This window comes from Berkeleyomyces rouxiae (genome assembly GCF_048999995.1).
Source record: "Berkeleyomyces rouxiae strain 22BRR77 chromosome Unknown BrBRR77_ptg000002l, whole genome shotgun sequence".
Classification (NCBI taxonomy): Eukaryota; Fungi; Ascomycota; class Sordariomycetes; order Microascales; family Ceratocystidaceae; genus Berkeleyomyces; species Berkeleyomyces rouxiae.
This window is the reverse complement of record NW_027396492.1, coordinates 1,798,011-1,811,017: the sequence shown is the minus strand read 5'-3', so window position 1 is coordinate 1,811,017 and position 13,007 is coordinate 1,798,011. Positions and strand designations below refer to the sequence as shown.

The following is a 13,007-nucleotide window of genomic DNA, read 5'->3' as shown; positions in this document are numbered from 1 at the left end:
CACTCGTGATACTTGGCCAATCATACATATTGTGCCTCAAATTATTTTGTGATGGCAACCATGCTAACTACATATCAGTGTACCGTCTACCCCATCATCATTTAATCACACAATATGAGTGACACCGTTGTCGACACGGTTGACTTCCTCAAAGGAGGCTCACCATCGCCGTCCTCCAAGCGCAAGCGAGAATTCGGCGATGTTCCGGATGAACAACGCAAGCGTAGCGTCACCACCACTGCTACTACCCCCGCTACTTCTGCTCCCATGAGTACCACTCAGGCCGCCACCACGGCTGCCGCTCCCACTCCTGCTATCGCCGCCCCCGCCACCACCACTACTTCTACGCCCGCAACTACGGCCGCCGCCATTCCCACCACCAGTGGTGGCCCGCTACTAGGCACTGATGCGCCCAACTTGAGCTTCATTGAAAGTGCTGTGGAAGCTGCCGCCGCAGCGAGTAGTAGTAACATTGTCGGCATGACTAATGCGGCCACTGTTGCTGCTCTGTCGGCTCTACAGCAGGCTACTCGCGATGCCAACGAGGCCCATGAACAAGCTTCTTTGGCTATGAATGTGGAGCATACCCATACTCACAGTCCTCTCACTCACACGCAAAGCCCTCTCGCCCCTACTGCTCATACTCCTCACACTCCTCACCAACAGCATGCCCACTCGCATCAGCATCACCACCCAGAACCTCCCGCCGACCCCGCCGATCCCGCGAACGCATCAAGCACCGCAGCCGCCGCCTTGGGCACCATGTATCCCACCATCCACGTACCTACACCGACTGAACAGCAATTTGGCCAGACGCCGGCGCCCACAGCCGAGATCAACGTATCATCAGCACCTGCTACGCACCCTGTCTCGGTAGTCCCTGTTACTCCACCACCTCCGCAGTCAACTCATGAGTCTGCGTATCCCGATGTCAATGTGGGTCATGTCGACCATACACTAGGTCTTGTGCCTCGCACCCATTCTGATATGTGTTTGCACCATCGAAAGCCAGCAGTAGGCACGCCTGAATGGCATAAACAGCGCAAAGACAATCACAAAGAGGGTGAGTTGCCATTGGTTTTGTCCAATTCTCCAAACTTGGCCCAGCCCTTCTACGCGAAGGGTTACGTCCGCCGATTATTGTTTACAGGTCGCCTACTAATGCCCATCCATCTCTAGTGGAACGTCGGCGACGTGAAACCATCAATGAGGGCATCAACGAACTCGCCAAGATCGTACCCCAATGCGAGAAAAACAAGGGCTCCATCCTGCAAAAGGCAGTGCAGTTCATCCAACAGCTAAAAGCCAACGAGGCGTCCAATATTGAAAAGTGGACGCTAGAAAAGCTACTAACCGAGCAGGCTATTGGTGAGCTAAGCCAATCAAACGAGAAGCTCAAAGCCGAGTGTGAGCGCCTGTATCGCGAGCTCGAAACATACAAACGTATGTGCCAGTCAGCAGGCCTAGAGATTCCGGGCAAGCAGACGGAAGCAACTGTTCCCACAACGACCAATTAAATGATGGAGGCACATGAGGACTTTGATTCTCAGTGGTCTTGGCCAATACCTGGCCGCCTCCATCACACCAACAGTTGCTGTCCGCTGTTTCTCCCGCCTACCCCGGGAAATACAGACTTACCTCCATTTACTTGTTTCCACTTGGTTTCATGGAGTTGTACGTGGCTCTACACTCGTCGTATAACCCAGTTAATTGCTACTCCTATCAGTCTCTTGTCTGTTTTGGCATTTTCTATTCTTTTCGCGTCTTTTTTGATTCCCTTGTTGGTTATACCCTCAAACACATCTTTGGACGCACTAGTTCAGACGTGAGGTGATGGTTTGGATAGTTTTGATAATAGGAACTCTTTTGGTTGGACTGCTTCCCATTTTTCAGCATGTGAATATTGACAAGTCCTCAATTGCCACGGTACATGATATTATGTTCAGGATAGTATGCACTATTTAGGGCATGACTACCGACTTTATTCGTTAAACATCGTTGCATTCAAATTCCACAGCATCACACACAAAACCTAATGAAGAACTATGGATAGTTACCCAATTCTTTCATACCAACGGAACCGGTACCTGAGGACTCCCAAAAGATCCACGGTAAGGTATCGGCTATATGTGTGCTTGAGCAACGATACCAACTGATCTTGATACTATATCTCGGCAGAGTTTTGTATACAGGAGAGATATAGTGAAATGGAGACGCAAAGGAGGTAGAAACATCTGGGAACGCAAACAGCCGAGCGAAGCTAACAGATATCAAACGTCTTTAGAAAGGCGAAGTATTTGCAAATAGAGAAGTTTGTGTTGAATCGCCATCAGCTACAAAGTAGCACGAATTACAAAAAGTGAGCAAGAGAACCGAGAGGTTCTAGTGGGGCCGTCTGTGAAGTTCAAGATGGCCGGATAATAGGCTACACGATGCAAAGAAGCATGTGTCATCTGGGTCGGGCCTGGGCATAGAAAATTGAGGGTGGAAGGTTAGATGCATCCATGGAACCGCTGGCTTTAATGCTGATTCCGTGAAAGACAAGTACCCTATACGAGACGGGAACGCTGTATCTTGATGCAGAGTAAAAGAAGAGGATCATTCTCTCGGGTTGTAATGCCAGAATCCCGTATCTGCCAAACATCAAAATACATTCATACTGAGAAGAAGGGGTATCTGATGGATGGTTACATTTAGCATCTGGAGACCACAGCAGAGATGATGCTTTATTCTTGAGAGAGAGCTGGGAAGTATATTAAAACAACCAGGAATCTCCACGATGCTAGTCTCATGGGGAAGAACAAGACACACAGAGTGATCAGGGACTTCCAAGGGGATTTTTGAAGACCTCCGATTGCTCTGACAGTTTACGTTAATGCCGATCACTTATACCCTTCGTGCTGGACACCCTCTTCTTTGCCTATTCTACTATTCCCCTTCCCTCATCACGCAATGAAGCTTCTTGATATCCTTTACCTGGCGCCGCTGGCTACTGCTTTCACCCCAATCAAACTCCATGATCGTCTCAAAAGTCACCCAAGTATTTCTCATGAAGCGCTAACGATCAATGTCCTCTCAGATATTGCATTTGCCCACGACAAAATCTGCAGCAACCCCAATTGTGCAAATGGATCAGTGCAGCTCCCCCAGGAGGTTGTGAGTGCTATTCAGACCGTGGCCCGGGCCAACGCCGAGGCAGACATTTATCACGAGACACATGATGCTGCTTGGCGTTTTGGCGACGGAGATATCTACGAGGGCCAGCAGCTGCTGGCTGCGCTTCGCGAAGCAATTGTCGCCTCGCTAGAGAAAGATGATGGCAACACGGCGCAGATTCTGCTGGGAAAGGCTTTGCGAGGTGTACAGGACTTCTGTGCGCACATGTAGGTTGCAAGAGGTTAAGCGATCAATGAGATGGGATACAAAGCTAATACGGTCCATGTGACTCTAGGAATTGGTTAGAACTTGACCATTCAAAGCTCTCACTGCTCCGTCGTGATTCTCTGGCGGCAGTGAAACTGACCAGTGATCATGGTAGCTCGGCTCCAGAAACGGCGAACGAACCCTTGGCCTCCGAGAAAACCCTGCAGGCAAACTTCACAGTTTCTACCCACGTGCTTCCCCTTTCAACTGGAACTTTAAGCATCAACTCAACATCTCCTGGCCCAGTTCCAATCTTTGGAGTCTCTAGTACCACGGGAGCTATTTCTAAACCTAACAAAGACTCTCTTGACTCTTCGTGCTCACCCCCTAATCAGCTTTACCTTGATACTGCTGCTTTTGCAACGGCCGCCACCCAGCAGTTTATTGACAATTTGATTGATGAGATAAGCCCTCAGCAGCTTCGGGCTTTGTTCAGTCTGCCGACTGAGACTCAGTATAGCAGTAACGAACCCCCAGTAAAAAGGAGACATGACCTGTCCCGCCTGGCATCTACCACGCTTCATATTGATGGGGTTGTATCTTCTCACAGCATCGATAAACGTGGAAGCTCAGAAATCAGAGAGCCCTATAATCCGCTGAAGCTCATTTCTCTGTCACCCATTTTACTTGTAGCTGATGCCCTTCCTATGCTCGACTCGCCACTTTCATTCCCGTTTGTTGTTGACAGTCAGATGACTTTCTTATCGGTTGGTATTTCCTGCAATGGTTGTTCTGTGTCCCTTTCACCGCCTAACGCCAAATCCCTCACAGAAAGCGATTGGAACCAGGCTGTCGATGAATCTGGAACTCATGCATCAATGAATGTGATTGCCCCCCAGCCTGGCGTCTGGAGTCTGGAGCTGCCAAGAAACAACAATTCCAAAAATGGCACATTTGCTGTGGCTGTCGGAGGCAAGTCTTGCCTTCAACTCCTCGGATTTTCATTTGTGGAGAGTGTTGGTAGATTTGGTCACGAGGGCTACTTTGATATCGGTTCGAAGCCGCCAGTCGACATGTTGTTAGAAGTCGATGCTGAGTTATACGGCCCTGTGGGCAGCTCAGATCCGCTTTGGGTTCTACGTAGTCCCAACTACCATGGTCTTCGCAATGAGTCCGTTGCAGAGACTCGAGAGCCACAAATCCCGGCACTACAGCTCACTGCTGGCTCTGACGGAAATGACTTCACCGACGAGCATATATTCTTGGGACCTACTAAGCTTCCGAAATCCTTTTTGAAAATGGATAGATACGGCGGCAAAATCAAGACATTCTTTGTCTATGTCAGAGGCGTGGACTCCTTTGGTGCCGACTTCCAACGTGTCTATCCAGTACTTTTCCAACCTTCACCAGCAACCCGAGCATACTCAAAAGGCAATCCCGCCCCATCCGCTGAGAGCAGTACTGGCATTTTTAGAACTTTGAATGATAGGCAAGCCGTGGACCGGAGAAGAGCACTTAAAAAGTCTGCACATGAGTGGAATAATCATGCAGTTTCTGCCAGTGTTGATATCCGAGCTGATGGCGTGAATACGCTACCGCCATGGTCATTGGCGCAACCAGGTCCTTCTCAGAACGCGACTGCACTGCTGAGCCCAACAAACCATGAAGTGCCTGCTTTCTCGACTGTAACTTGGCCACGTTTAAATTTCACTAGTAGACCTCATGTTGGTGACTTGAGAACATTGACAACTGGTGGGTCGTTCTTCAACCCGACGGGTCTTGTAAGCAATAGAACAGCATTCGGATATGTGTACCCTACAGGCGCCAGGACTCATGTTCTTAGTGCTACTACTGCTGCTATGAAGCCTTCTAGCTTCAACCAAACTGCTGAGACGGCAACTTTGACTATTGGTTCTATGGTGGCTCCTACTGTGTGCCCCAGTATCTCAGAATACTAGCCAGTCAACACCACGAGAGGCTACTATTATCCCTAAGCCGTTTGAATCTCTGTCGTCTTATAGAATCAAAGTTAGTAGCCCCAGCGACAGTTCTGGTAAAAACTCTTTTGAGCCTACCACGACCCTTAGCAGTGCAGCAGAAGTGGCCACCACCGAAACGCCTACTATGAAGAGCACATCAACCAACATGTACAACGAATAGTAAGTAAATTCAAATGTTTTCTCGCCGTGACGTATATCTCGTTAACTTCACTAGTCACACTGTAACTGTTACCCATTGTCTTGATTGGGATAGTCTCACCACCGCTGTTACCAGCATGATTTCGACTGAGACACTGGGTGACAACTACAACGCTGCTTCAGGTGGATACGGATCATTCGTCCCGAATGAATATCCTGAGGTATCCCCCTTGACTCTTTCTACCATTGCCACTGCTGCACCAATTGAGCTGTCTCGGAATAGCCCTCTCACAACTGAAGTCAAGTCTTCATTGACTTTGACTTTGACTGTGACGCGTACACGTACAGTTAGCACAAGCACATATGGGTCTATTGGTACGACGTCAGCCTTTTATGGCAATAGTTTCGTGTCTTCCAATCATTCTATAGAGCACACGAGAACTACATCAACGGATGCTGCTGAGCTATCAATCATCCAAAGTGCTGCGATAGAGATCGGGGCCTCCATTTATGGAGCTCTTGTGGTTGCAGTTGCGACCATGATGTTTGTACTGGCTTGAATCTGAGGGAAGAAAGGGGTTGAAATAAGGCTTGGTTGACATGGGTGGCCAAGGGGAGTGTTCTTGAAGCTGAGGTGTTGTCGTGGTAATATCACAGAGTTCATGTAGTCAGTGGTGAGGGTCCAACACGATCCCATGAGTAGGTAATGCAGGCAGCAGTTTTTTTCTTCTAACTAGCAGAGCTCATTAATGCAATGCAGAAACTGGCAATCTATTCCATTGCTCAGGATAATGTAGTACTTGATGTTGTGCAATGTGAATCAGGGGAAAAACAATGGCGCATTAAAACTAGTACTATAGACAACTACCAAGACATTGAATCACAAACACTTGTACAATAGGGACTTCCCACCAGTCCAACGTTACACTAACGAATCTCCTCTATGTAGGAGTGGCAAACATGCGGTAAACGTGCCCCCACATTGAAGTGACCGTCTCACGGAGCGTGTGCTTCCGTTGCGGGGGCGGATGCACCAGATCCTCGGCCTTGACCTTGTCTGCAAACTCCAGCGTTTTCCATGAATCACTTCCTAGGAAATGCAGTAGGTGCTGTTCAATCGGCCCAATCGACTCTTCCACCATGGTGTCAGTGGAAAGTGGCTTTTCACCATGGTACACCCACACCCAACGTCCATTTTCGGTGGACATTTGATGGACTAAACCCGTTTCCTTCTCCTCGGCGAGCCATGCCTCAGGAAGCCACGCCACACGGGTCGTGACCGGGTCAACGACATCAAGATGAAATTTCCTCTCGAGCGCCCAGCCAGAGAGGGCCGGGCAACTCCATACGGCTTTGTCGTTCAGACCCAGGCCACGGCTCTGCAGACGTATACGGACAGAGCTGTGGATACGCTCGTTGGTGTTTTGGAGGTATTCTTTCTTCCACCGGCCATTCTTGGGATTGATTCCGCGATACTGTCCAGGAGAACGGGTGATGGTGCCCGCCAGGGTGTAGAACAGGCTGATCTTTTTAAATATTTTGCCACAACCCCAAGGCCGAACGTAGTCCTGGGCTTGTCCACCGACGCTCTTGATAAAGTCAAATAATTGCGAGCTGATAGGTGGAAGCTTAGGACGGTCAGACACGCGGAGGTTCTTGGTATACTCTTTTGAGTCCTGCAAGAACCGATCAAGGGTGTCAAAATTGAATTCACAGCCAATTGAGGCCAACTGATCCATCATCCCTATGTTTCAACGTTAGCACTAGCAATAGCATAAAAGGTGAAGGAGACTTACACGCCATAGAGATATTGGCTATCTCTTGATCCGGCCAGCCTCCGCCACAGTTTGAGTGCGAGCCAGGGAACCACACCTGCCGAAGATCACACAACTGTTCATCGTCCTCACTCTTCTCCCAGACAGCAGGACTGAAGGGGGGTCGGGTCTCATCCAGGGCCAAAGCTTGGAACGCATGCTCAATGCGGTCTGATAAGGTAGTATCCCAAAACTGGTACTCTTTATGAGAAGGATGGAAGCCTAGTCTATGCATCCATCCAACTTGCGGAATACCTAGACTTCCAACAGTGTCAAACACAGCAACAGCTTTGATCGTGATCAACTTTTTGCTGCTTTCAAACCGTGTTTTATGGGCTTCCGCTGGTTCTTCGTAATAGACCTGGGTCAGACCAGCTTCCTCCAGCCTCTTGCGGTACTCTCGGGCAGTCTGAATGACCATGTCTCTATCTAAGGGATCACGAGGCCAGGGTTTATTAGGGAAAGGACGTGTAGGCGATTTGTCCTTGTGTCCCTTATTTCCCCAGTTCTCCATGTCTTTGAAGATGGGCATAAAGTCTTTCAAGCCTTCGGCAGTAAGAAGGCCAAGGCTAGCCACCATGCCAGCGACTGAGCGGGCGGTAAAAGCTCCCCGCGAGAAGCCCAAGAGAATAATTTCATCGCCGGGAGAGTAGTTGGTGCACAGAAAAGCATAAGCTTCACGGATCCGCTCAGCAATTCCGGTTCCAAAAGCGCCGCCAACAACACTATCAAGGGCGTTGCTGCCAGTGCCAACTCCAGACTGATAGTTGACAATCTGCAAGGTTCCGTCAGTGCAGTGGTGGGAAAAACAGCGGGACATGCGCGTAACATTCGAGGGGACTTGAGTGCTGCCATCCGAGTTCATCCAGGTGCCATCACAGCAGACGATCAGGCGCTTGCGCACAAAACAAGGAGACATGTTGAAGTATAGTGTCGGGATCAAACGAAGGAACAAAAGTGGTGGTTGTGTCATGTAAAGCCTGTACCCAGAGCAAAGGGGGCATCTTGATCTTTATATCTGTGCCAAGGTAAAGAGGCCTGTATGTCTACCAGGGCACAAAAGACAGGCGGTATGGTGCGTCTTTGTTCGCAGGTGCGTACATACAGGCATTACCAACTGACTTGAACGGACAAACGTATGCTTGGGTTTGCATGTAAAAGTCTCCGGTCAGCAATTCTCTGTTGGTGACAAGGTAAGTTGTTCGTCATCAGAGTCCCTGCCGGGCACTTTACAGGCCAAAATAACACTCAACTTGGGAATATCTTCAACGCCCTTGCCTGGGTCCTCTTCCCGTTGAATTTCTTCATGTCTTGGCATTTTACAGGCATGCAGCTTGCGCAGCAGATCAAAGCAATCGGGCGAATCAGGCCAGAGGGAAAGCTTCTCGGCGGCCAGCTGAAGAGGCCTGCAGCCACAGCGAGATTGCGGAAGAACAAGCACTGGTAGGATATGTATCCGGCCGGTGGCCTTCACGAAACGAAGTTGGACTTGTGCAACGGAAGCATAACCAGTTGGCTGTGCATAACTAGTTACAACTTACAACTCACACATCATCCCCAGCTATGCAGGCATGCACAATTTAGATTACTAAGCCTGAAATCAACATCGATGCAAGGTAGTAACCATAACCACCAACTATACAATAACAGGATCCTTCCGCCTTCCGAATCAAGGCAAACAAAGCCCCACTCTGGAGAACCTCCTTCCCGTCAAGTACTTCCGGTATCAATATTGCATCTACATGGACAGACTGCAACTTCCTCAACTAGCCGCTGGTTTGTTGTCATCTTCAGAGACTGCATATCTTCAGCATCTCCAGACCCCCGCATTTACATTATTTTCTTCCTTTCTGAAAAATGCCACCTACAATATCGTCTTCACTCTCGGTACCCCCACCATTTTCCTATTATCTACGTCTAAATCATTCTTATTTCCTATGATGCTCTATCCTCATCTGCTACTCTAATTCTCTAGTTCTTTCCCAACGGCCGCTATGCCTGAGGGTATTGTCATCCACTTTCCCCCCGCCCCAATCACACGGCCGACAACACCTGTCCCCGAGTTCCCGCTCTTTGCCTATCGTAAAATCAACCCCGCAAAAGCTATAGACATATGCCTAAGTTTCATCAAATGTGAGCTAAACGAACCGGCAGTTCTATCTTCATCCGGAGAAGAATATATCAACTTCAAGTTTGAAAAGAACGACAACCCCAGAGTCACTACACAGTTTCGTCCCTTTGTATGTGCTCCCAAGTTCTCCAAAAGCCCTTACTGGGAAGTTCACCAAAATGGTGTTCCTTCGGTCGAAAAAACACGCTCTGTTTTGCAGCTTGATGGAACCGATGGAACCATACACATCTTCAGACTTTTTGTCATTTCCGAAAATCAACCAGAATCAATGGATGGCATACGTGATTCCATTATATCCGCTTTCCCAGCCACAGACAGCTGGATGTTCCATCTAAACCACATTGCTGTTTGTCTCGCATCTCGATTTTTTCAGGACACTTGCTCTCCTTGGTTCTCGCCACTTGGTGCTATTGAAGCTGTCAAGACACCCAGGCTTGATTTCACAAAAAGTCGATTACTTCTTTTGCGCAGGTGTCTCCCTAAACATTTGAGGTATCTCCCACGGTTCTGTCTCGCTAGAACTACTAGACTACGCTGCGTCGGCGGAATCAGCAAACTTCCGCCCTTGGTAGCTAGTGATATAGAGTTTACAGCCACTGCACATGGCGGCGTGGTTGTAAGTACACCTGCTTCTCTCCCAAACAGCACTAATTCGGAATCCACCTGGGTTCATTCCGGCCATGACTTTTACATCTTTGAAGATCTCATGGGCCATTACGAAGACGAGTCACAAGTTTTCATGTATCATCCAGAGCATCGACAATTGCATGACACCTTTTGGAAAACCATAGATGAAATCTTCAAATCCAAAGGGGTCACAGGAATCAAGAATAAACGGAAGGCCCTTCAGCTTTCATACACAATTGGATTTCTCATGCGTTATGCCTTCATGCCCAACACTGGGCTAGAGCCGACTAAAGAAGACATTGTAACGCCAACATCTCATCCCGAGTACTATGCACGCCTTGAAAGCTTTGCTCGAACCTCTCTCATGGTGAAAAACTACCCGGGTACACCGCTCGAGTCAATTAGCAACGTCATTGATGAATGGAAGTACAATGCCAAAAGAACGCGGCCCGGCAAAGTGATTTGGAAGATCAAAAATGTTGCACGCGAGATTATATTGGGCATGATGACGTAGAATGGAGTTTTCTTCAAAACCACAGTCTGATACTGACGTCAAAATTTTCACAAAACTTCGATAACTCATTCTTTTTCCACTAATAGCGAGTAGTTAGGAATTCTCTTCTTGTTCACAGCAAATGAAACTAAACTGATTTCATTGAGTATTCTTCATCTACCAACGTGCCATTGTTTCTTGACTTGGCCTGAATATATTTGACGTTTACATAAATCACCAAGACCAAACAACGCTGGATTGGTTCTCGGACAGATGTCCAACTCCTCTTTTTCATTTCATTTCATTTCATCTATTTTACATCAATCGGAGTGTTCGTCAAACACTAAATAAGATGATGTCCAACTCCTGATTTGATTTGATTTGATTCTTTTACGTCTACCTACTGTTATTTCGCAGCAATACGACGGCATATTTCGAACGGAAGCAGTCGGATGATGTCATCTTCCAAACTACTCCCGGGCGGTCAGCGATTGCAGGTGCGCGTAGACTTCAAGCTTCTCCTGTGACTTTTTAGGGTCCGGCATTGAAGCCAGGAGGACTCTCTGTCCAGCGCAGCCCGTGGGCGAGCCTGTGGGGCTCCAGGGTTGGTTACCTGGTGTTTTTGGTTCGCAACAAACCGCGTGTAGTCTAGTCTAAAAGGCCACCGGCTCTCGGCACGGGGGATTGTCCCCGGCGGATTACGGGGATGTCCAACTCCCCGGTTCGGAGAACCTTACATAGGACTAGATATGACGTCTGTGAACATCAATCGGCAACGTGCCTGAGTGGTTAAAGGGTATGACTAGAAATCATATGGGTTCGCCCTCACAGGTTCGAATCCTGTCGTTGTCGATCAACCATCGCTTGTCTAGCTCCGACTAGGCAAGATTGTTTTTTGCATCACGATATGCACTGTAACCCTAGGAAGACCCTATGATGCTGTTACACAAGGTTTGAGATGAGAATCGGGAAAGTATTTTCTTCTCTTTTTTTTTTTTGTTTGATTCTACGACAACAGGGTCGCCAAGGCCACGCAAGCGCGAGACATCTTCCAGATCGTCAAGTGGAGAACTAAACCGCCCGCTCGACCATCGCCAGCGCTAGCGCCGGCGGAGGGTGCGGAAGCCACGGTGCAGGACACCACAGAGAAGATTGCACTTCTCCGCAGCGCGCACATGCCATCCTCTCGCCCGGGTGACTTGCCCCCTCCAGACTTGTCGCAAGCCCCAGTCGGGACCGAGCCGATCACGAAGCACGAGGTCAAAGCTGCTTTGTGGAAGCCTCAGAACACCGCGCCCGGTCTAGACAGCCTCTCCAACAACGCCCTGAAGCTAGCCTGACCCGCTCTGGGGAAGCAGATCACTTATCTTTTCAAGGTCAGTTTTTCCTGGGGGCTCCACCCTTCCCCCTTCAAGCAAGCGAAGGTAATTGCCCTCGCCAAGCCAAACAAGAAGGACCGGTCGTCGCCGCGTTCCTACCGGCTCATCTCGCTGCTGCCAACTCTGGCCAAGTGCTTGGAAAGGATTGTTGCCCGCCGACTCTCGCTCTGGGCCCTAGAGAAGGGACACATTGGGGACAACTACGCTGGAGCGGTGCCTGGGCGTAGCGTTGAAGACATGTGTCTGAGTCTGGTTGAGTCTCTGGAGTACTACATGGACCGCTAGATGGAATTCTCAGTCTTGACGTTCGATGTCAAAGGAGCTTTTGATGCAGTGCAGCCGCACCGCATGGTACAACGTCTGGTCGACCTGGATTGCCCGGCCGAGACATGCCGATGGGTATCCTCTTTCCTCTCGGACCGCAAGGCCTCGTTGGTGCTCGATGGCGCTGACGATCTCCTTCAGCCCACAGGAGGGAGCCTACCCCAAGGCTCGCCAATTTCCCCCATCTTGTTCATGCTATTCATGGCACCACTCTTCAGGATGGCCCTCCCGTGCTCCCTCCGCGGCTATGCGGACGACGGCTGCCTGGTCAGCTCAGGCTCGTCTCTGGCAGCCAACTGCTCGGTGCTGTCCCACACCCTCAACATTGTCAACAACTGGTGTGTGAGGAACGGCATGATGCTCGACCTTGCCAAGCCGGAACTCCTCCACGTGACGCGCAAGCGCCACGGCCAAAACCCGGGTCTTCTACTCCCCGATAGCGGCTCACTAGATGCCATAGACCCCAAGGATACCCTACGATGGCTCGGCATGCGGTGGTCACGCAACCTGTCCTTCGTGCCGCACATCCGCGACGTCGCCCAGAGGACGGCACCCACCATACGCGACATTCAGATTCTGTCTGGTTGCTGGAAGGGGGCTCCGGTGAAAGGCGCCCTCACGGCAGTCCGCTCTTGTGTGGTGAACAAGCTCGCCTACGCCGCCGCCGTCTGGTGGAACCACGGAGCCGGGACAACTAGCTAACCCCGTGGGCTGAAGCAGGCCGCGGCACTCCTTGAT

The 13,007-nt window shown here is 49.7% G+C and overlaps 5 protein-coding genes across 5 annotated transcripts; 4 read left to right on the top strand and 1 right to left on the bottom strand.

The window, feature by feature from the left end:
• Positions 1 to 114: 114 nt before the first annotated feature.
• BROUX77_002046 (uncharacterized protein) lies at positions 115 to 1,517 on the top strand (the record flags this gene model as incomplete). The annotated part of the gene is made up of 2 exons (XM_073746543.1): positions 115 to 1,063; positions 1,180 to 1,517. The coding sequence occupies 2 exons, from the start codon at positions 115 to 117 to the stop codon at positions 1,515 to 1,517; spliced, it is 1,287 nt and encodes a 428-aa protein (XP_073607128.1).
• Positions 1,518 to 2,952: 1,435 nt separating this feature from the next.
• BROUX77_002045 (uncharacterized protein) lies at positions 2,953 to 6,061 on the top strand (the record flags this gene model as incomplete). The annotated part of the gene is made up of 4 exons (XM_073746542.1): positions 2,953 to 3,383; positions 3,452 to 5,144; positions 5,326 to 5,522; positions 5,578 to 6,061. 4 exons carry the CDS (start codon positions 2,953 to 2,955, stop codon positions 6,059 to 6,061), a joined length of 2,805 nt encoding a protein of 934 aa, XP_073607127.1.
• Positions 6,062 to 6,442: 381 nt separating this feature from the next.
• On the bottom strand, positions 6,443 to 8,234 carry BROUX77_002044 (uncharacterized protein; the record flags this gene model as incomplete). The annotated part of the gene is made up of 2 exons (XM_073746541.1): positions 6,443 to 7,245; positions 7,298 to 8,234. 2 exons carry the CDS (start codon positions 8,232 to 8,234, stop codon positions 6,443 to 6,445), a joined length of 1,740 nt encoding a protein of 579 aa, XP_073607126.1.
• Positions 8,235 to 10,152: 1,918 nt separating this feature from the next.
• On the top strand, positions 10,153 to 10,587 carry BROUX77_002043 (uncharacterized protein; the record flags this gene model as incomplete). The annotated part of the gene is made up of 1 exon (XM_073746540.1): positions 10,153 to 10,587. One exon carries the CDS (start codon positions 10,153 to 10,155, stop codon positions 10,585 to 10,587), a length of 435 nt encoding a protein of 144 aa, XP_073607125.1.
• A 1,643-nt stretch (positions 10,588 to 12,230) lies between these two features.
• BROUX77_002042 (uncharacterized protein) lies at positions 12,231 to 12,971 on the top strand (the record flags this gene model as incomplete). The annotated part of the gene is made up of 1 exon (XM_073746539.1): positions 12,231 to 12,971. One exon carries the CDS (start codon positions 12,231 to 12,233, stop codon positions 12,969 to 12,971), a length of 741 nt encoding a protein of 246 aa, XP_073607124.1.
• Positions 12,972 to 13,007: the final 36 nt, after the last annotated feature.